This window comes from Condylura cristata, unplaced genomic scaffold (genome assembly GCF_000260355.1).
Source record: "Condylura cristata isolate star-nosed mole 26May11 unplaced genomic scaffold, ConCri1.0 scaffold00040, whole genome shotgun sequence".
Classification (NCBI taxonomy): domain Eukaryota; kingdom Metazoa; phylum Chordata; class Mammalia; order Eulipotyphla; family Talpidae; genus Condylura; species Condylura cristata.
The window spans coordinates 6,445,463-6,466,794 of record NW_004567141.1 but is presented as its reverse complement, the minus strand read 5'-3'; the positions used below and the strand labels follow the sequence as shown (position 1 = coordinate 6,466,794).

At 40.7% G+C, this 21,332-nt stretch overlaps 1 protein-coding gene across 1 annotated transcript in view; it reads left to right on the top strand.

Annotated features, from left to right (window-relative positions):
* The first annotated feature begins 473 nt into the window (after positions 1 to 473).
* FCRL4 (Fc receptor-like 4) overlaps positions 474 to 21,332 on the top strand; it is a 31,736-nt gene continuing 10,877 nt past the window's right edge. The window contains exons 1-9 of the mRNA XM_012733263.1: positions 474 to 528; positions 1,562 to 1,813; positions 2,669 to 2,920; positions 3,240 to 3,524; positions 4,223 to 4,510; positions 14,484 to 14,594; positions 15,580 to 15,607; positions 16,396 to 16,472; positions 16,702 to 16,770. Of these exons, the coding sequence (XP_012588717.1) occupies positions 474 to 528; positions 1,562 to 1,813; positions 2,669 to 2,920; positions 3,240 to 3,524; positions 4,223 to 4,510; positions 14,484 to 14,594; positions 15,580 to 15,607; positions 16,396 to 16,472; positions 16,702 to 16,770 (1,417 nt within the window). The remainder of the gene's footprint in view (positions 529 to 1,561; positions 1,814 to 2,668; positions 2,921 to 3,239; positions 3,525 to 4,222; positions 4,511 to 14,483; positions 14,595 to 15,579; positions 15,608 to 16,395; positions 16,473 to 16,701; positions 16,771 to 21,332) is intronic.

Below are 21,332 nucleotides of genomic sequence, written 5' to 3'. Positions count from 1 at the left end.
GACTTTTTTTCATTATTTACAAGAGCGCATGCATAAATTGTGGTTCAAGGAGGCAGCTGGGATTGGAGTTGGATATACCACTTGAATAGCGAAAAGGGTAGAGGAGAAGGGCACTTATAGGGAACAAGTGACCTAGGGAGAGCCCAGAAGAGAGGTATGACAGTTCAGTGACAATGTCTATTTGGTCATGGCGCTGACTTCTAAGTGATGAGGCAGTTTTTCCTGGTTGCTCCTAAGAAGGCCATTTATGACCTTTGAATTCTCTTGGGAAGCTCTGCTTTTAAACAGATAAATGAGTTTAAACTAAAGGAGATATGCAACCTACATAAATTACTCCGAAGTGGCTTCAGCTCAAAATAATTTTTATGTCACTGTTGTATTCTGAACCGATTCAGTTAGGAGCCCTCAAAGCTACAAAACGCAGAAAATAAACATCCGATAAGAAAAAAACCCAAATTCTTGTTGGAGAAACAATGTTAAAATCATCTCCCAACCCAGAATTCCTCTCCATGGAGGGTGAAGAGAAAGGTAAGAGTCCTACTGCTGAGTAAATATTGACCAAGACTGAGGCTTACCAGAGGCCATCTGATAAGAGATTATAGACAGAAAAGAAGAGATTATATACAGAAAAGAATGTCACACTCGTAAATAGTCAGGCAGACACAGCCCACTACGGGCACATAAGTGGTTAATCCTAACTTCCCCGTGCTACCTTCCTGACCTGTGTAAGCCAATAGGCTTTTATTCAGAGGAGAAATAAACGTGGGATAGCTTCAGGCTGGAGGTGATGCTGCACACGCAGCAAGGCACCCACTGAGCTTGCCCTCCCACAGGGACCGGACAAGCTTCCCGAATTTCAAGACGTTTCATTTCTAAGAAAGACTTTCTTGAGTTGTGAGACTGGGAAAGTCATTATTAAGATGTGCATACATGTGACAACCACATAGGAAGAAATTCTGAAAGAAAGGGTAGAAAGGGAGACATTTTCCCTTTATTTCAATCATTGAGAATTTAAATCTCTTATTTTCAGTTACACATACCCATATATTCTCCAACTTCTGTGCATCAATGTTTTAAAGATCATAGGGCTAGATTTCATGCGGCCCGTTTTATGGTTGAAGAAAGACAATCTCTGAAGTTTGGGGACTTGGGAGTAGCTAGCTCCCAGCATTCATGATTTTATAGTTATCTGAATATGGTTCTTACTTCAGACAACAACCTGCCCAACTCTCCCCTTTCTGCTTCTTGGTAAAAGCACAACTTGGAGTCTTTTCTGTAACAATAACTGACGTGTCCACAACAGACCCCATCTCCAACAAGCCTGCCCCCAACTCCTCATCACAAGTGCTTATCTAAGAGAAAGGTCTGTCACAGGAGCTGCAGCGTGCAGTGGTCCAGGAATCTACTCGACCATCTGACCCACCAGACAATCAGGAGGTTTGTGAGTGCTCTGGCACTCATCTTTTGGGGGACGGACCTGGCTGGAGTGGTCCTCTGAGAGACCAGACTGCTCCTACAGACAGGAAGGTCCAGCTCAGGTTAATTTCTCTTCTCTTAACAGCTGCACACAAATCAGTGATTTCCCTCTACCCTCCATGGACTACTTTCTTCCGAGGAGAGAGTGTGAGTCTGACTTGCAGTGGATTTCATGTCAACGCGACAGAGACAATGAGGGGGTATGTTTGGTACAAAACAAAAGGATTACTGCGTGAAGCCACAAGAAACACCCTCGTCGTTGCTGAGTCTGGAGACTACTGGTGCCAGGCCCCAGGCTCGCTCCCAAGCAATCCTGTACACTTGTTGTTTTCTTCAGGTGAGAAGCTGACCTAGCTAACACCTGAGCTCCTGCGTCTCTGAGGATGGAGGCTCTCAGCCTCACCTACTCTCAGCCTCACATTCTTCTTCATTGTCCAGGCTACTATTGACTATTGAATATTAGAAGTGAAAGTTTAATATTCACCAACAAATATTTTTGCACACTAACATAGGGAATTAGATCCTGTGCTCCAGGACTTGGGAACCTTTCCAGGAATGTCCTTAGCATAGAGTAGGGAGTGAGAAGTGCCACAAGAGCTCAGAGGTCATAGATCCAACCTCCCTCCTTGTGTCCCCACCTGTCCCAGCACCTGTCCATTCTCTCTTTCTCTCTTGCTGGCAGGGGAGCCTCTCTCCTGTCCAGTGATGCAACTTTAGAAATAGTGGCTTAGAAGCCCCCTGGCAGCGCTCTACAGAGCAGGCCCTTGGCAAGGCTCTTATCAGAATGTGCAGAGCGCTGCATGCACAAAGCAGAGTGCTCCCCCCCCCCCCGCCCCAGCCTCTGCTGTCGGGGAGCTTCCAGTGTGCTGGCAGTGTATTCCTCCAAGCCACTTTGGGATGGCCCCTGCTCTGAGACATGGGGAGCACTTGGGGTGCTTCTTGAGCGTAGGGGCTATGATCAACATTTCCTCTCCACCTGAGAGTCATATTGCAAGTCTGCCTTACAATTATTAAAGAGTGGTACTGGGATTTATTTGGGAATGTTTCTGTGCCTGATATATTGGAAGGAAATGAGTGGGTTGGATCAGGAGGCTAAATCCTATAGAAGGAAAAAGAGAACAAAAGAAACTTTGTAATTCATACTGCACCAAGGAAGGAGGGGTGACCTGTCGTTATCTTCTGTATTTTCCAGGCCTTTTAATCCTTCAGGCCCCACACTCTGTGTTTGAAGGTGACACACTGATTCTGAGATGCCACAAAAAGGATTTTAAGGTGATTGCTGTTAAATACACCTTGAATGGAAAAGTTATTTTTACATCAAATAAAAGCTGGGAGCTTTTGATACCACAAGCAAGTTTACATAACAGTGGCTCTTACCAATGCCTTGGATTTCTCGAAAGAAATTATATAATTAAATCAAATGTAAAATTTATTCAAATTCAAGGTAAATGCTTCATTTATACAGATGTGTTTAGTAACATCAGGAAGGGGAAATTGTGCATGTCAAGAGGGAATCTGTATGCTGGTATCAAAATGCTGGATAAGTGAGAGTTTTAAATCTTCAGGAGTCAGAGAAAGGAGAGCCCTGGGGCTAAATAAACGGGGGAGGGGGGGTTGGGGTGGGGGAGGAGTAAGTGAGCTAGAACATAGATGAGCTTGTTCTTTTGCATGTCTGAAGTTTCCTAGCACTATGTGTGTAGCTGACTTCTCTCACAGCTCCAAATACTCTGGTGCTGAGAACTGGGTTCCTCTCTTCTCTGCAGAACTATTCTCAACCCCAACACTGGAAGCCACAACCTCCCAGCCCACAGAGGGGCATTCTATAAATTTGAGCTGTGAAACACAGCTTTCTCCAGAGCGACAGGACACTCTCCTTCACTTCAGTTTCTTTAGAGACAGTGGGGTCACCCTGTCACGATGGAGCAGTTCCCCAAAACTGCAGATCACAGCCATCTGGAGCGAAGATTCAGGAGCATATCGGTGTGGTGTGAAAACTCCGACCAGCAATGTCCCCAGGTGCAGCCGCCCACTGCAGGTCCATGTGCAGAGTGAGTAAGGGGCCTGGAGGGCAGGTGTGCTGTGGCCCCTCCCTGGCTTTGGCCCTGCTGGCCCGTGAGGGTGGGGACTGCCCCAAACACAACACGTGGATGGTGTCATTCTGACTAAGGCAGGCTTAGTGAGATGCTGACACAAAAGCTATACGGGAAGTTGTTTCTACCTCCGTTTCCCTCAAAATTCTGTCTTCCTTGAAACTCCATCACAGTGATGAATGTGATGGAACTGATTCAGGGAGCTGGAAACAAAAGTTGGGGAAAACAAAACAAAAACAAGGTCATGCTATTGAGTTAGCAGACTCTAGAAAGCCATAGGTTGGGGTGAACTATTTAGAGGGCAAGCATCCACCTTTCCCTAGTCTATAACAGCAAATGATGTCTGTGTCTGTGTGTGTAAAGCAGACAAGATGGAAATACAGATAATAATAAATGCAATCCATAGCTTGTCTTAGACACCAAAGCAGGACTTCTGGAAATGGATGCAGTGCAGTCCGGTGCCACAGTGGCCTCTGTCGCTATCAGACCACCAGCTGGTATCCAACGAAACCCAATGTCTTCTCTAGGGATTGCCAGTTCTTCCCTCCTGGAGCCTGAATCAAGATAAAAGCGTATCACTTAGTGATGCTCTAGGTCCAAATGCACAGTCTGTGAGCTAAGGGCTTAAAGTCACACCTGTCGTCTCTGCTCCACAGGGGTCCCCGTGTCTGGTGTGCTCTTGGAGACACAGCCCCCCAGGGGGCAGTTGGTGGAAGGGCAGAAGCTGGTCCTCATCTGCTCTGTGGCTGAAGGCACAGGGAATACCACGTTTTCCTGGTACAGAAAGCACACAAACGAGAGTCTGGGCAAGAAGAGCCAGCGTGCCCGGAGAGCAGAGCTGGAGACCGCGGCTATCAGGGACAGCCACGCAGGGGAATACTACTGTACAGCTGACAACGGCTATGGCCTCATCCACAGCGGAGCCCTGAACATCACTCTGGAAGGTGAGTTTACTTTCCGTTGACCATATGTACTCTCAGCTTCTCCAGTGCAACAGGGAGGTTAATCTTTGCCAATTTTTATGGCTCTCCTTTTCCTATTTCCAAATTGCCATATCTGTTGTGACAATGCCTTTCATTCAATTATCTGTAATTCAGGCCCGGGTGAGGCAATGCTGGCCAGGAGCCATTTGGTCTTTGTTTCATGAGTTTGTGTACTGATCCCAAAAAGCAGCCTTAACTTGAGAACAGCATTTTAGGGTGAGTGCACCTCTATCACCCCAAGTGTCAACTGTCATTGCCTTTCAGCAAGTAACCCACTGCACACCAGAGTCAGAGGGCAGCCCGCCACTCCCTGAACATGGAGCTGGGGCCTCAGGAACCAATCAAGGGCAGAGAGCAGCAAAGGGCCCTGGTCTCTGCTGAGGAGATAAGCCTTCCCCTGGGCTCCCACAGTTCTGGCTTCTATCTTTCTCATCTGTCCCCAAGAAGCCCCCCAGGCCAGCTCCCTTGGCACTAAGGAACTGGTCTCTAGTGGCTTTATTCCTCTTCTTTCTCCAGTTCAGTTGCAACCTGGTTATTAAAAAAAAAAAAAAAAACACTAGTTTTATTGAGGAACTATTTGAAAATCTGTATTTCCCTGCTTTCCTTTATTGTAAAATTCCTTAAGAGTTGTCTCTACTTACTCCCTTTACTTCTACTTTGTCTCAAACTCATTACCATCAACTTTTTTCACTCCATTAAAATTATTCTTGTGAAGATTCCTAATAACAGTTTTTATTGACAATTCTTCATTTTACTTGATTTACCACCAACTTTTAACACAATTTCCCTTTCCCTTCTTGAAATGCTTTCTTCCTTTACTTTTCAGACACAACCCTCTCTTTGTTTCTACCTCATCATCACACACTCCTTTGCGTTTACTTCACAATATCTACTCTCTGGATCATCTCTTCCACTCTCTCATCTCTTCCAATGGATCATGTCTTCTAGACCCTTCACACCCCAAGGCCTTTGTCCTGTTCTTCCTCCTAGCCTCATTCTCACCTTTACTTCTTCCAGATTTCTAGTCATCTTCAAAGAGCCTTCCCAACCACCCCACAAAGCATGGTAGCTTGCACACCCGACACTCTCTCGCCAATTGCTTGATTAGTGCACTTGGCGCTAACTACACCCACGCCATCGTTTGCTTGTTCGCTGTCTCCTGTCACTCCTCCCATGTTAGCCTCGCAAGAATAGGTCTCTCTTTGATCACGACAGGACCCCGTGTGCCTGAATCAGGACTTAGCTAATATCAGGCACTCAATAATTACTTGTTGAGTGAATGAATTTTATAGGCATCATTTTTGTTGATCACAATGACAATCGTAGAAGATAAAAGTATATCCATTCTACAGAAAAGAAATGTGAATCTCAGAAGAGATTAGAAATTTGCAAAAGCATATGCCTTACAGCTCCTATCTGAACCTAGACACAATCATTTAACTCAGGGACACAGAAAGAGTTGTTAAAGTTCCCCACAGAAATACAAACAAATACCTTCTAGCAACCATGCTAAACGTCCAGACTATGCTCTTTATCTGAGCAGCGAGCCCTGACCGTGAGAGCAGAGAGCCGGAACGGTTGGTCACGGCTCTGGGAAAAGGCTGCTCTGCTCACAGCCCAGCTGCTGAGCTGTTTTCCCTTCAACTCCCTTGAGGTGAGTCCTATGAACAAGTGGGGCTCTCCCCAGTCAGGGGATGATGTGTTCCCACAAGTGGATACTGCGTGCTGGCAGGGCGGGGGGTTGGGGGGTGGGGGGGGGGGGGAATGGCTGGGGGAGGGTGGTGGGTGTGGGTCTGTAGTTCAATCTGGGAATTTCTCAGTGAACAGCTGAGTACAATTCCGAGAAGAGAAGGGCATAGACTGAAGCTGGGGCCATTTTCAGAGCACTTCAAGTATCACGTGGGTGGTAGGAAGAAGAAGTTAGCAGAAGTGAAAGCTGCCCGCAGAACCCTCTGAATACTCTTGAAAACACTAAAACCCAAAGTGACTCTCAGTTGGAGAAAGACAAACACTAAATGGTTTCACTCGTATGTATTAGCAAAAGAAACAAAACAAAGGAACTGACAAAACAAAATAAAAAGACACTCTTGGTCTATGAGAACAACACAGCGGTTACCAGCAGGGAAAGGGAAGCCCAGGGGGTAATAGGCAACGGCGGTGAGATGGTGGGTGATGGAAGGAAACAGGGCTTTCAATCATGAGCCTGGTGCAGGTACTAATCTGCAGCTGGCGATAAGTCTGCACACCTGAAACCTCCATCATAATATAAAGCAATTTGCTTCAGAAAAAGTAAGATAAAATTCAGAGCGACACCGAAGAGTGATACTTCTCCAAGAAGTCTCTTCAAATGAAAAGCTCACCTTGGGGACACCCCCAGAGGCCATAGTGCTCTAACAGGATAATAGTGAATCTATTGGTGCTTTACCTCTAAGTGCGAAATCGCCCATATCCCTTTGGTAGTGAGGGTGGCCAAATGGCTGGGCTGGCAGCGAACTTTTATGTACACACAATATCATTTCACTCACCGCCACTGCCAGGCAGGTGTCATCATCTGTTAAGGAAACAGGGACCCCAGCGATTAGGCAGATGTCATTCAGTTGACATTTGACTGGTAGGAACTTCTTTGATCTTTTTTTGTTGACCACATGCAAAACTGTGTTGTTAAAAATGGAAGAATTTTTAGCAAGAGAGAAATTCTGAAGTACTCTGGAACACCAGCTATCTCAGGTGTCTTAGGTGTGCCACACTCAAAGAACCAGATGGGGTGGTTTAACAATAGAAATTTAGCTCTGGAGGTGAGAAGTGTGAGAACAGGGTGCCAACTGGGTGAGGTCTTGTGGGGGGCAGGGGAGACCCCTGGTGTCTCCTCCTGTGAAAGCATCAGTCCTGTAGGGGCCATTGTTGTGACTGCCCTAACCTGCTTACCTGTCAGAGGCCCCATCTCCAAAATCATCACGATGCGGGGCAGGGCTGCATGAAAATGGAGGGGAAGAGGCAAGGTGTAGTCAACAGAATGGATGGAAGTTGGCTGAGGTGACTCCATAGGTGATGCCATGTAGGAGCATTCCCACCTGGTGCGGCAGTTCCTGAAGCATTTAAATTCTTACTAGATTTTGTATTGAGTTGTGAGTTCTGTATCAGGTATGTGCTTTGTGACTATCTTCTCTGATTCCAAAAATTGACTTTTTGTTAAATTTTTTGTTATGCAAAAGCATTTTAGTTTTCTGTAAACAGATAAATTTGTTTCCATCTTTCCAACTTGAATAACTTAATTTTCTTGTCTGCTAGTTCTTATTTGAATTTATAGTATTTTGAGGAATCAGAGTGAAAGTAGGTGACCTGGTTTTGTTCTGAATATTAAAGGAAAAGCTTTCAGCTTTTTAACATTGCGTATGTAACCTGTCATATTTATCATATTTGACCTTCACTCTGTGATAGTGTGTTGCTTCTACACCTAATTTGTTAAGCTTTTATCCTGAATGGATGTTGGATTTTGTCAAATGATTTTTCTACATCTATTGTGATAATCACATGATTGTTACCTTTTATTCTATTAACATATTTCACACTTATTTATTTCCCTGTCCTGTGCATCCCATGGTTTAATCCCACTTGATGAAGGTGTTGGATCCTTAATGGGCTTTTTGTTGAGAATTTTGCAACTATCTTCATCAATAATATTGTCCTGTGACTTCCTTTTCTTACAGTATCATTGAATGGCTTTGGTGCCAGGGTAGTACCAGTCTTATCAAGCCAGTTGGGGAGTATTTCCTCCTCTTCAATTTTTGGGAAGAGTTTAAGAAGGACCAGCATTAACTTATTTTTAACTGCTTTTTAGAATTCACAGTGAATTCTTGAGATTTTCTTTTTTTAGGATGCTTTTGATTACTGATTGAATACTCATTATTGGTCCATCAGATTTTCTACTCATTATGAATTAACCTATTTTCCCTAATTTTATACTTTATTTTATTTAATATATTCATTACATCATCCTTCATTTTTGTACAATGTATGATTTCCCCATGAAATTCGCACCATCAATTCACCCATGTACCATCACCATAGACCCTTGTGTTTTTCCCACTTCTGTTCTGGTCCTTCTCCCTCCTTCTCCTCTACAGAATGTCTCTGATTTATAGTTGTCTGCTAATACTGCTTTTTACTTTATTATAGTTACCTTTTCCCCCCCGATTCCTTTTTTGTTATCTCCTATAAGTGAGACCAGTCGATAACTTTTCTTCTTCTTTCTGGTTTATTTTGCTGGGCACAATCTCTTCCAGCTCAATCCATGTTTCTGTGAAGGGCATGAGTTTATTCTTTTTTATTGCTGAATAATATTTCATTGTGTAAATATACCACATTTTCTTGTTCCAGTCATCTATTTTTGGGCATCTGGGCTGCTTCCTTAACTTACTTATTGTAAATTGTGCCGTAATAAACATTGAGATCAGGTGTCCTTTTGAATTAATGTTTTTGTGTTCTTTGGTTAGATGGGGTTTCTGGATCATATGGAAACTCCATTTTTAGCATTTCGAGAAAACTCCAAACAATTTTCCATAGTGGTTGAACCAGTTTGAATTGCTTTTTCTCCATGTCTTTGTCAATATTTATTGTTGCTAGTTTTTTTAATATATGCCATTCTCATTGATGTGAGATGGTATCTCATTGTGGTTTTGATTTGCATTTCCCTAATAATAAGTGATGTTGAACATTTTTTCATATGCCTGTTGGTTGGCTCTTTGCATTTCCTCTTTGGAGAAGTGTCTTAGCCTTTCTGCCCATTTTTTGATGGGGTTATTCACTTTATTTTTGTTGAATTTTGTCAGCTCTTTGTGTATCTTTGTGATCAGTCCTTTATCATTAGTACTGTGTGCAAAAATTTTCTCCCAATAAGTGGGGTGTCTTTTTGTTTTGTGTAATGTCTCTTTTGCTGTATAGAAGCTCTTTAATTTGATGTAGTCCAGCTGTTTATTCTTTCCTTCACTGTCCTTGCTTTGGGTGAAGTACCTTTAAAGATGTTACTGAGGTGTAAGTTGTGTAGTGTTTTGCCAACATTTTCTTCTATACAGTTTATGGTTTCGGGTTTTATGTCTAGTTCTTTAATCCATTTTGAGTTGGTTTTTGTGTATGCTGTGAAGTAGTAATATAGCTTTTTTTTTTTTTTTTTTTGCATGTAGGAGCCCAGTTTTCCCAGGACCATTTGTTAAACAAACTTTCTTTGTTCCATTGCATATTCTTTACTTCTTTTCAAAAATTAGCTGTCCATAAAACTGTGGGATTACATTTGGGTTTTCTATTCAAATCCATTGGTCTATATATCTGTTCTTGTTTCAATACCATGTAGTTTTGATTATTATGGCTTTGGAGTATAGTTTGAAATCTGGGAATGTGATATCTCTATTCACCTTCTTTTTAGGTAGGAGAGCTTTGGATATTTGAGGTTTCTTATGGCTACATATGAATTTTATCAATATTTGTTCTATTTCTTTGAAGAATCTCATTGTTGGAATAGCATTGAATATATAAATTGTTTTTGGTAGGATGGTAATTTTGATAATGCTAGTTCTTCCAATCCATGAGTGGGAGATGTCTTTCCATTTTTGTGTCTTCTTCTATTTCTTTTAGCAATGTTTTATAATTTCCTTTGGATAAGTCCTTTACCACTTTTGTTAGGTTTATTCCCCAGCATCTGATTTGTTTTGTTTGTTTGTTTCAATTATAAAACGGATGGATTTCTTGATTTCTTCTCCAGATTGATTGTTTGCATATACGAAGGCTACTGATTTTTGAATGTTGATTTTGTATCCTCTTATTTTACTCAATTGATTTTTTGATTAGTTTTTCTGTGGATTTTTTTTTTTGGTTTTCTATGTATATTATCATATCATCTTCAAATAGTGATAGCTTAACTTTTCATTTCCTATTTGAATTTCTTATATGGCTCTCTCTTGTCTTATTGCTCTTTCTAGGACTTTCAGCATTATATTGTAAAGCAGTGGTGAGAGCAGACATCCTTGTCTTGTTTCTGATCTTAAAGGAAAGTCTTTGAACTTTTCACCTTTAAGAATAATTTTGGCTTTGAGTTTGTCATGTATATGGCTTTTATTATGTCAATGTTTGTTCCTTCTCTGAAATTTTGAGGGCCTTCATCTTAAATAAATGTTGAATTTTGTTGAATGCTTTCTCGGCATCAATTGATATGATCATGTGGTTTTTATTTTTCTTTTTGTTGATGTGTTGTATTATATTAATTGATTTTTGGATGCTGAATCATCTTTGTGACCATGTAATTAATCTCACTTTGTTGTGGTTTATTATCCTTTTGATGCAATGTTGAATTCTTTTGGCTAGGATTTTATTGAGGATTTTTGCATCTGTGTCCATTTGGGAGATTGGCCTGTAGTTTTTTGGTTCATATTTGGTAGTACTTCTTTCTAAATTTTTTGAAAAAGTTTGTGTAGGATAGGCACTACTTAATTTCTGAATGTTAGGGAGAATTCACTTATAAAACTGTCTGGTCCTGAGCTTGTTTATGGAGAGGGTTTTGATTATCATTGCAATTCCAGTGCTTGTAATTTGTCTACTTAGGTCTTCTATTTCTTATTTGTCTAGTTTGGATGACTACATAGCTCTAGGAATTTGTCCATCTCTTCTAGATTGTTCAACTTGTTCATAAAAATGCTGATAGTAATCTAATTATTCTTTTGATTTCTACTGTGCTGTTATAATTTCTTCTCCTTTGTTTATCATCCTACTTATTTGTATTTTCCCTGTTTTTTTGTTCGTGAACTGGGGTTTTACATTTTTTTCAAGGAACCAACTTCTGATTTTCTTGATCTTTTGGGTTGTTTTTTAAATTTCATTTATTTCTGTTTTGATTTTTATTATTTCCTTTCTTCTAGTGGCTTCTGGGGTTTTGCTGTTGTTGTTTTTCTATTTCCCTGAAATGAGAGACTAGGTTATTTCTTTCTTGTCTCTTTTTTTTTAAGTTTTTTTTAAAGATTTATTTATTTATGTATTCGGAACTGGGGTACAGGGCAGAGGTGCAGGTGTGGTGAGAGGACTCACCAGGGACAGAGTGGGGAGCAGAACAGGCAGATCAACAGAAGTATACTGCTGAGGGGAGCAGCTGGTGAGACAGGAGAGTTCTGCTGCACCATGTGAATCACCTCTGGGATGCGGGATCGCACTCACACAGAAGTGGCAGGGGCCAGCTTTGCAGTGCTGTATTTTAACCAGCTGTGTCATCAGGAAGGGCCCTTTCTTGTTTCTTGGTATGAGGCTGTATTGCTATATACTTTCCTCTTATATATGCTTTCGCTGTGTCCCATACATTCTCAAAAGTTGTATCCTCATTGTCATTCATCTCAAAGTAATTTTTAATTTCTTCTTTGATCTACTCATCAATCCAATGGTTTTCTAGTAGTGTGGATTTCAATCTCCATAAAGTGGGAGGATTCTTCCTTTCTTTCCATGGTTTATTTCTAGTTTGGTACCTCTATGATGAAAGGAGATAATAAGTTTGACTTTGATCTTAATATATCTGTCAGTGTTTGGCTTGTGGCTCAATATGTGATAAATTCTGGAGAAATCTGTGCTCAGTTGAGAAAAATGTAAACTCAGAGTTTTTTTTGTGTAGTGTCTTATTGATGTCTATTAAGCCCTTTATTTAGGGCTCTCAGGTCCTTGTTTATTTTATTTCTCCTTGGTCTGTCCATTGGTAAGAGTAGATATTGAAGTCCTCTACTTTCTATGTATTTTCTCTAATGTATATTTTGAGAGATGATAATCATTGTCTGATATATTTTGATGCTTCTTCATTTGTATATATCAATGAGTGTTATAACTTCCTGATGTATTCTTCCCTTAATTATAATATAATGATCATCTTTTCTACATTTTTTAGTTTAAAGTCTATTTTATCAGGTGTAAGTATAACTGTACCTCCCTTCTTTTGTGATCCATTTGCTTGTAGGATTGTTTTCTAACTTTCTACTTTCGGTTCATGTTTTTCTTTTTGTAGTTTAAATATGTTTCCTGGTGAAGGTTAAATTTTGTTTATACTGCATCTCTGTGCCTTTTTATCAATGAATTTAGTCTGTTTAGATTTAAGGTTAATGTTGATATGCTGGCATTTGTATTTGCCATTTTGTTTGTCTTTTTGTGATTCTGTTCCTTGCCTTATTCTTTTATTCCTATTCCTTCCTCTGTTGGCTTTCACTTTACGGCTTCTTATAATATTTTTTGGAGTGGAGTTTTTAACTGTAATGAATTTTTGGAGATCCTGTTTGTTTTAGAAGGTCTTATTTTTCCTTCATAGAGGAAGGAGAGCTTTGCAAGGTAAAGTATTCTTGGTTGGCATTTGTTGTCTTTTAATTTGTTGTATATGTCACTACATTCTCTTCTTGCTTGTAGTGTTTCTTCAGAGAAGTCTGATGTCAGCCTGATTGGTTTTCTTTTATATGTTATCTGTTTCTTACCCCTCATCAGCTTCATTATTTTTACCTTGTCTTGGATTCTTGGGAGCTTTACTGTTATATGTCTTTCTGTAGTTTTCCTTTCATTGTAGAAATTTGGTGTTCTTCTTGCTTATTGTATATCTATTTTCATCTCCTTCTTCATGCTTGGGAAGTTCTCTTAATATCCTGCAGTTCCTCCTTTAAACACATGGGTGAATTGGTGATGGAAGGCCTATGGGATTTACAACTGTGATGGAAAAATGCACAAAATGAAGAATGATATAAAAAATACATACATAATAATAAATAAAATAAATAAAAAATAAACACAATTTCATTTTTCAACTCATTAATTACATTTCTCATATCATTTTTTCATTTTCTTTTTTCTTTTTTTTTTACCATGGCAATTTTAAGCTCTCTGTCAAGCAGAAAACTTCTTTCATGTCATTGTTGTTGAGTTCTGGGGGCTGATTTTCTTTTTGTGGTGTGTCCTTGCTTGACTATTTGTATTTTTCCTTCTTCATGTTTATATATTTTTTAATTTGTTCTATGCACTGAATCACTGGACCACTGTGCCACTGGTACTGGTAGGCATCTCTACAGGGTGCTGCCATTAGGACATGTGTGACTGGTGGCCAGACTGAGTCCAGAACTGTTACACCAGACTTCACAAGGAAAGTGATGCTGTGGGTGAATTAATGGATGCTATTCCTGAAGATCACCAAGTCTCTGTATGCTACTGTTCTCTTCCCCTACATATGCATCTTAATCTTTGTTTTGGAGCCCTCCCTCTGCCTTCACTCAGTTCCAGAAGAGGGGTGTGGGATCTCTTACCTCCAACAGCTTTTCATGCAATCCTGTGCTTTCCTGGGACCCACTCTCAATATATTTTTTTTACTAGAGAGCTATCTTAGTTATTCCTGGTTTAAGTAGTGCCCTAACTGGTAATGATATTTACCTTAATTTTCAAGCATTGTCCCTGCTACCAGACCACATCACATAATATTTTATCAAGTTGGGGTAAATTCCTGTATATATTAGTTATATGCAATATATATTACATATATACAATATATATTACTTGTATATTAGATATCATATTATAGCTAGATATTATATCTGAAGTTTCACCCCAAAATGCTAACTTCTGGGATGATATGAGTGGGTTGGTGGAGGGAGCTGACTAGCTTTCCTCTATTTTGCCACATTGTACCCAGACTCTTCAATACAGCCTCATACCATGTCCTGTCATAGGTAGGCTTAGGGCTGAGCTAGTCACATAAAGGCGACTGCCCCCTGTGCTTTCCCAGCTCAGGCTCATCTGGTCAGGGATCCTCATGAGTTCTGGCTCCTTAGATTCCTCACTTTCCAGTAGTCAGTCCCAAAGCCAATCCAAGCACAGTTCCAGGCCACCATGAACTTCTGCAGTTCAAGCCCTGAGGCTCATGCAGACTCTTTCTTCCCCTCAGGAACTCCTTGGTATAGATGTGGCATGATAGCTGTTGGAGCCATTGGGGGCATATTGAGTGTTTTCCTGGCCACAGTCTTGCTGTTTTACTGCTGGTCCCACAGGAAATCAGGTTTGTGTTCTCTTTTTTCTTTGCTGGATACCCTTTGCTGTCTGGGACAACACAACTTATTGCATCCTCACCAAGCCACTCCAACATTCAGAGTTCGTAAGGGATAATTTCAACAGATGCTATGGGTAAGGCTGTTTATATCTAGTCTGATTTACTAGGCCCAATGTGAAAGATAAGATTTTTTTTAAATACAAAAGTTCAAAAACTAAACAGTTTCTTTGGTTCCTGTACATTGGCTAATGAATTCTTCATTCTGTCTTCAATCCAATGAACAATATCGAGGGCTTTGAGATAAATGAATAAGAGTTGGAACTGTCAAGTGTTGTCTATCCCAATTCCTCCCCCAAGAATTCCCTGAGTTAGAGCCTGAAGCTGCCACCCAGTGCCCCATTAGCCTATTCTCTGCAGACAGCCCGCAGCTCTTCCCACAGCTAAGGAGAGGCTCTCTCTCCAGTATCATCCTTCCTATGCTTCCAAAGGCATTTTGCCTTAGGTCAGGTCAGGCTAGTTTCAGATGCCAGGACATCTTGTATACAACACTATCTCTTTATTTATCTTAATTCCATCAAATGTACCGGATTCCCCCTGAGTACCTTCTGTGTGCCGTGGACAGGATATGTGGACCTTTGGGCCTCTGACCATAAGGGTCCTGAGCATCCCTGAACTGGAGCCTGAGAAGTCTTTGGGCAAGATGCTCCTCACTACTCCATAGAGGCAACTTGGTTATATTTAGTATCTCCTATGGCTCCTAACACAATCTTGAGGTTTAATGACACCTCAATAATTGCATGTTCAGCTTGGATTGTGTAGCATTGTCCCCAGCAAGTTATATGCTTGGTTCAAGCCTATTTCACATTATTCACAGGAGTGTGTAGTACTGGATGCTTGCAAAGTGACTTTCCCATGACCTCTAGTACAGCTCTTTTGTAAATTTTGATAAAGAGCTCCCTCTGCTGACATAATGATACATCTGCTTCATTTGCAGGAGATGGCTTTCTGGAAGACACAGCAAGGTAAGCCTCAGGATTCTGGTTCCCAAGAATAAAATATGTATAACTGTGGGACCACAAAACTGGGTCAAGTGGTTTCTCTCTATCTCTGTGGCTAAATTTTTCCTGTGGCTAAATATTTTGACATTCCTTAAAATGGTCAAAACCAGAACTCCCTACAACCCACCTAACAGTTTATATTATATGTATTTCATGTATTGAGGTCAGTTTTTCTTTGCGATATAGCCGTTTACATCAATGGATGATACCAGAGGTTATAGATTTTCTAGGTTGGAATGAAATATCTCTGGTGCACATAGTCTTCCTTTTTGACACCGTGTCGCTCTGACTGTGTGCAAATGGCTGAGTCACACACATATATATACTTACCAGACTTTGTGCCTTTAATGTTGGTATGGAAAATATGGTCTTCTATGGCAGTGTCTCATGATAGGTTATAGCTATAGGCTTGGAGAGAGAATTCAGCTTAATTTTTTCTTGACTTGTCCAGACAGGATGACATGAAAACATGTAGTCACTTCCTTTTAATGATGAGGCCAGGTTTTTAACATATTGAGAGTGACAATTCCATGCAGAGATATCTGTCCCTATGATGACTGCTCAAACCACAGACCCAGACTTTTTCTCAAAACAGTCATACTCTATATAGATTACTGAATGTCCAGTTAACCATTCAGGCTTCCCAGATCTCTGTTGCTGGACCATAACCCCCTCCCTCCATTCTCTCTGGTCACCCCACGCTGGTGCCTATTGTGACGTTTCAGTGATGCACATGTGTTTCTGTTTCACAGGACCCCTCCCACTCCAGGAGCAGAAGATCTTCCTTATCCCAAGTGTCCTGCCCCGATGGAAATGCGGCTGCTGGATGGTGAGGATCCCCAGTAGGAAGATACTCCCAGCCTCAGCTAGGAAAACAGAATATGCTTTGAGGCCTGTCAGAGACTGCTGGTCTCCATAAGGTACTATAGGCCCAGACATTCTCAGTACCTAGTTGCTTCATCTTATGTCCAAGAAGAGTAGAAAGGGCTTAGGAAGAAGAATCTGTGGCACATGCCACTGACTGGGACAGCCTAGGAAATGTTGTATTTTCTTTCCAGTGCACTCGCAACAGGAAGAGATAACCTATTCTGAGATTCAGATTATTAAGCTGGGAAAAGAAGAGGAAGGTAAGTCACTGGGAATAGATTTTGGTTACAAACTGTATTCATCATTCAACACATTTATTGAGTAACTCCTATGTGCTAAGCACAGAGAGTCGATCAGTGGACAAGGCAGATAAAAATTCCTAGTGTGTTGATTGGATTCTAAAGAGACAAGATAGGCACGGAAATGCATACTATTCATTCCTTGCTGATGATCAGAAAGAAAATTAAACACCCTTCTTATAGTTTGGTCATATAGGTGTGTATGTGAAAATTGTCCTTAAGTAATGATGAATATAAAACACATTTTGTGGTGAGAAAATCTATTAATGTTCCTATGGTCTCTTTAAAATCTATTCTGTGGGAGGTCTTCTCAGGCATTCAAGGTGAAAATTTACAAGACATTTTTTGGCACATCACTCATGCCCTTAGGTAACAGGCAGTAGGCAGACACTTCATCTCATGGTTTCAGTTCATAACCTAGAGCATCATGGTCAGGATGATGAACTCCCTCCATCTCTCCCCTTACTTCAGGCAAATTTTAGACTGGTAGCTGGAAGTTGTGAGGATGTGAGGGCAGAGAGGGAAGAGTTGGCATTGTCAAGGTACAAGGGAACACTCCTCCAGCCCCTGGTTTCTTTTGGTTCTAGACAAGCAAACAAACTAACATCAGACAGAGTAGTAGGAGAAAAAGAACAAATGTAATGATATACATATGGAAAATTTGCATGACTATAAGTTTTTTTGAGAGTTGTCAATGGCTGATTATTTTTATTATGCCAAAATATACAATTAACCATTCTCACATCTTAAATGTACAACTCAATGCCACAATTTTATTCAAACATCACCACTAATCTCCTTCCACAAATTTTTCAGGCACAACATGGACAGCTTGTGCCCATTAAGCAATCATTGTTTTCTCCCTCCTGTTTCTGGAATGAATGCGCTAATCTGTTGTATTGTCTATGGATTAGCCTATTATAGACATTTCATATACATCAAATCATTAGCATGTAACCCTTTGTGTCTGGCTATGTGAGCTAAGAAATGAGACAGGGTCTGGGAGTCAAAGAGAAAGGGGAAGAGAAAGGATGATTTCCTATCCAGATGTTTGCCCAGCCGTGGATGGGTTTCTCTAATAAAAACTCACATTGTGGAGATGACCCTAAATCTGGCATTCTTCAGCCTTTGAGCCAATGATAACCATTTCTCCCATGGCCAATAGCTTGACCGGGCCTTCACTCCATTTGCCCAGATGACATATGTCGGGAAAAGCCTGCCTGGGACATCTTGTAGGCTGATCCTGCAGCATCTTCTCTGCTCCTTTGTTTGACCTGCCTGGAGGTCTTGAGGATGATGGGCAAAAGACTACCCTCAGCTGGTACTTTAAAGCTAGCTTCAGTCCCTTGGGGTGGCAGGTGCGTAAGTGGTCACTCTCTCCCATGAGGTGCAGGTGAGGTCTCTCCTGTGGGCCTCTCCTTCCTGAAGTTCCCTTAGCACTGCAATGCATTTATAATTCTAGCAGCTGTCTGGGGCTCTGTCACTGGCTCAGCCCTGTCAGAGGGTTTTTGAGAACTGCAGTCAAGAATGACATGAGGATTCATCATACTGGCAAGATAAAGTAAAGAAGAAAGTAAGAGTTTCATTGAGGCAAGAGCGGCAGGCTCCAGGGAGACCTCCTTAAGGGAGTGCTTCCCCCAGAAGAAGTTGTTTTGCAGGGGGGTACGCAGTTGCTGTGGGAGGTCTTGCAGGGTGCAGGTGCAGGACATCTTTCTCAGAGGAGCACGTGCCCTTAGCATTCTGACTCCTCCCAGTGGTGTGTCTGTTAGGCACTCATGAAGATCTCAGGTGATTTGGCTCAAGTTTTGCTCATCTGAGTATGCGTAGCTAACCAGCTGCGACCAGTTAGGGTTGAGCTCTGTAGCATGTCTTCATCTAAGGTTTTCTTGAAGCTGTAAAATATCTTAGGAAAGAGATAATGTGAACAGAGCATGTCTTGTAATAGTAAATTCCTTTGTTCTGACATGGTATTTCCAGCTGGGTCCCTTTACTCCACACTCAATGACCCTGGGCATCCCCCCCCCACCCCACCCCCCAGGCTTCAGCCTTTATTCATAAAGTTTTGAGCAGAGGAGGCCTCTTTTCAATAACTTTTCAGTATTTCCTGTTGGGCATGTCCATTATCCCTCCCTACCCTTCCTGAATGGAAATTCTGGAAACCACTCCAAGGACTCACTGTCACGAGACTTGTCATCTCACCCCAATTGTTTATACATTTTAGTCACAATTATTTGGAAGTTTTAGTGACTTCAATCTTTTGGAGACAAAGGGGACTCAGTAATTCAGGAGACAAGAGCCAAAGAAAGTATATACCAATGAACTCAGCACTACCGTCAAGGCCAGGCACGGATTTCCTTCCACAGCCCCCTTCATTATTATTACTAGTATTACTATATGTATGTTCAAAACACAACACAGATATGCCTTCTTAAAAACCTGAAGTCTATGCACACAGATGAGTGGATTCAAATAGAAAACCTAAATATAAACCCACAGGTTTATGGACAGCTAATCTTTGACAAAGGAACAAAGAAGATACAATGGAACAAAGAAAGTTTTTCAACAAATGGTGTTGGGAAAGCTGGTAAACTACATGCAAAAAAACAAAACAAAACAAAACAAAAACAAAAACAAACTAGATCACTACCTTGCAGCATGCACAAAACCAAATCGAAGTAGATTAAACACCTAGACATATGAACAGAAACCATAAAATATCTGGAAGCAAAGATGGGCAAAACACAACATGACATACACCTCAGTAACATCTTTAAAGATACAGTACCTGACACAACAACAGCGAAGGAAAGTATAAACAGATGGGACTACATCAATTTAAAGAGCTTCTGTACAGGAAAAGAGACATTACAAAAAACAAATATCCCACTGGGAAGAATTTTTCTCATACAATACTAGCGATAGGATTGATCACAAAGATATACGAAGAACTGATGAAACTCAACAAAAATAAACAACCCCATCAAAAAGTGGCCAGACAAGCTAAAAAGACTTTTCCAGAAAAGAAATGTAGATGTCCAACAAGCATATGAAAAAATGTTCAACATCACTTGTAATAAAGGAGATGCAACTTAAAACCACAATGAGAAATACCTCACCCCAGTTAGAATGGCAACAACAAATGTTGGTGAGGATGTGGAGAAAAAGGAACTCTCCTGCACTGCTGGTGGGAATGCAAACTAGTACAACCACTATGGAAAATTGTTTGGAGGTTTCTCAAACTGCTAAACATGGAGCTTCCATATGACCCAGCAATCCCATTCCTAGGTATCTACCCAAAAGACACAAAAACACTGATTCAAAAAGACACCTGCACCCCTACATTTATTGCTGCTTTATTTACAATTGGAAAGACATGGAAACAACCCAAATGCCCAAAAGTGCATGACTGGATTAAAAAGATGTGTACATGTACACAATGGAATATTACTCAGCAATCAAATAGATAAACACATGCCTTTTGCAGCAACACGGATGGAGCTGGGAGGGATCATGCTTAGTGAAATAAGCCAGAAAGAAAAAGAAAAATACTGGATGGTTTCACTCATAGCAGAAGGATAAAGAACCAGGGGAGAACATAATAGTAATGAATAACTGTATACCAGAGACATTTTATAGGGGTGGAGTGGGGAATGGGATCAAAAATAAGGGGGGGGGGGAGTGCTCAGGACTATGGTGATGGCACGTGGGTGATTTGGTGATGGGAAGCCCACAGGGATTACAATTACAGAGATGGAAAAATTCACAAAATGATGTAAAAATAAACTATTATATTATAAAACTAAGAAAATGTAATTAAAAAATCAGCTCAAGAACTAAAAAAAAACCTTATCTAGCCACAAAAAAAAAAAACCTTTAGTCTATGGTACAGTATTACTAGTAGTATTAGCTACAACACTGCTCTCTCTAGTAGATCTCATACTTACCCATAGTACTTACCCATAGTGGGCAATTCAAATTCTGTACCATTTTACCACTACTGCCATTCTGTCCTCCCTAACTTCCTGGTAAGTGGCCACCATTCTTTATGATTTTGGCTATTTTAGATTCCACACATAAGTGATATCATTCTCTATTTTTTTCTGCATCTGAATTATTTTACTTAGCATAATATCTTGTCAATCTACCATATTTTCACAAATGTCGGGATTCCCTTTTACAAAGCTGAATAACAGTCCTACATATCTATGTCATATTTTCATTAAGTGTACACTGTGTGGCCAGTTGTGACTTTTAAATAGTGCTGCAATGAACATAAGAGTACAATTATATACCCAGAAGTGGGACTGCTGGATCAGATGGCAATTTCATTTTAATTTTTGAGGAAGCTCCATACTGTCTTTCACTAGGGGTTATACTGAAAAAGTGTGTGTAAGTATACTTATAAGAAAGTATATCACCAAGCATAGAAGGGCTTTTTTGTTGTTGTTGTTGTTGTTGTTAAATAATATAATAGTTTAGTTTTACATCATTTTGTGCATTTTTCCATCTCAGTTGTAATCCCC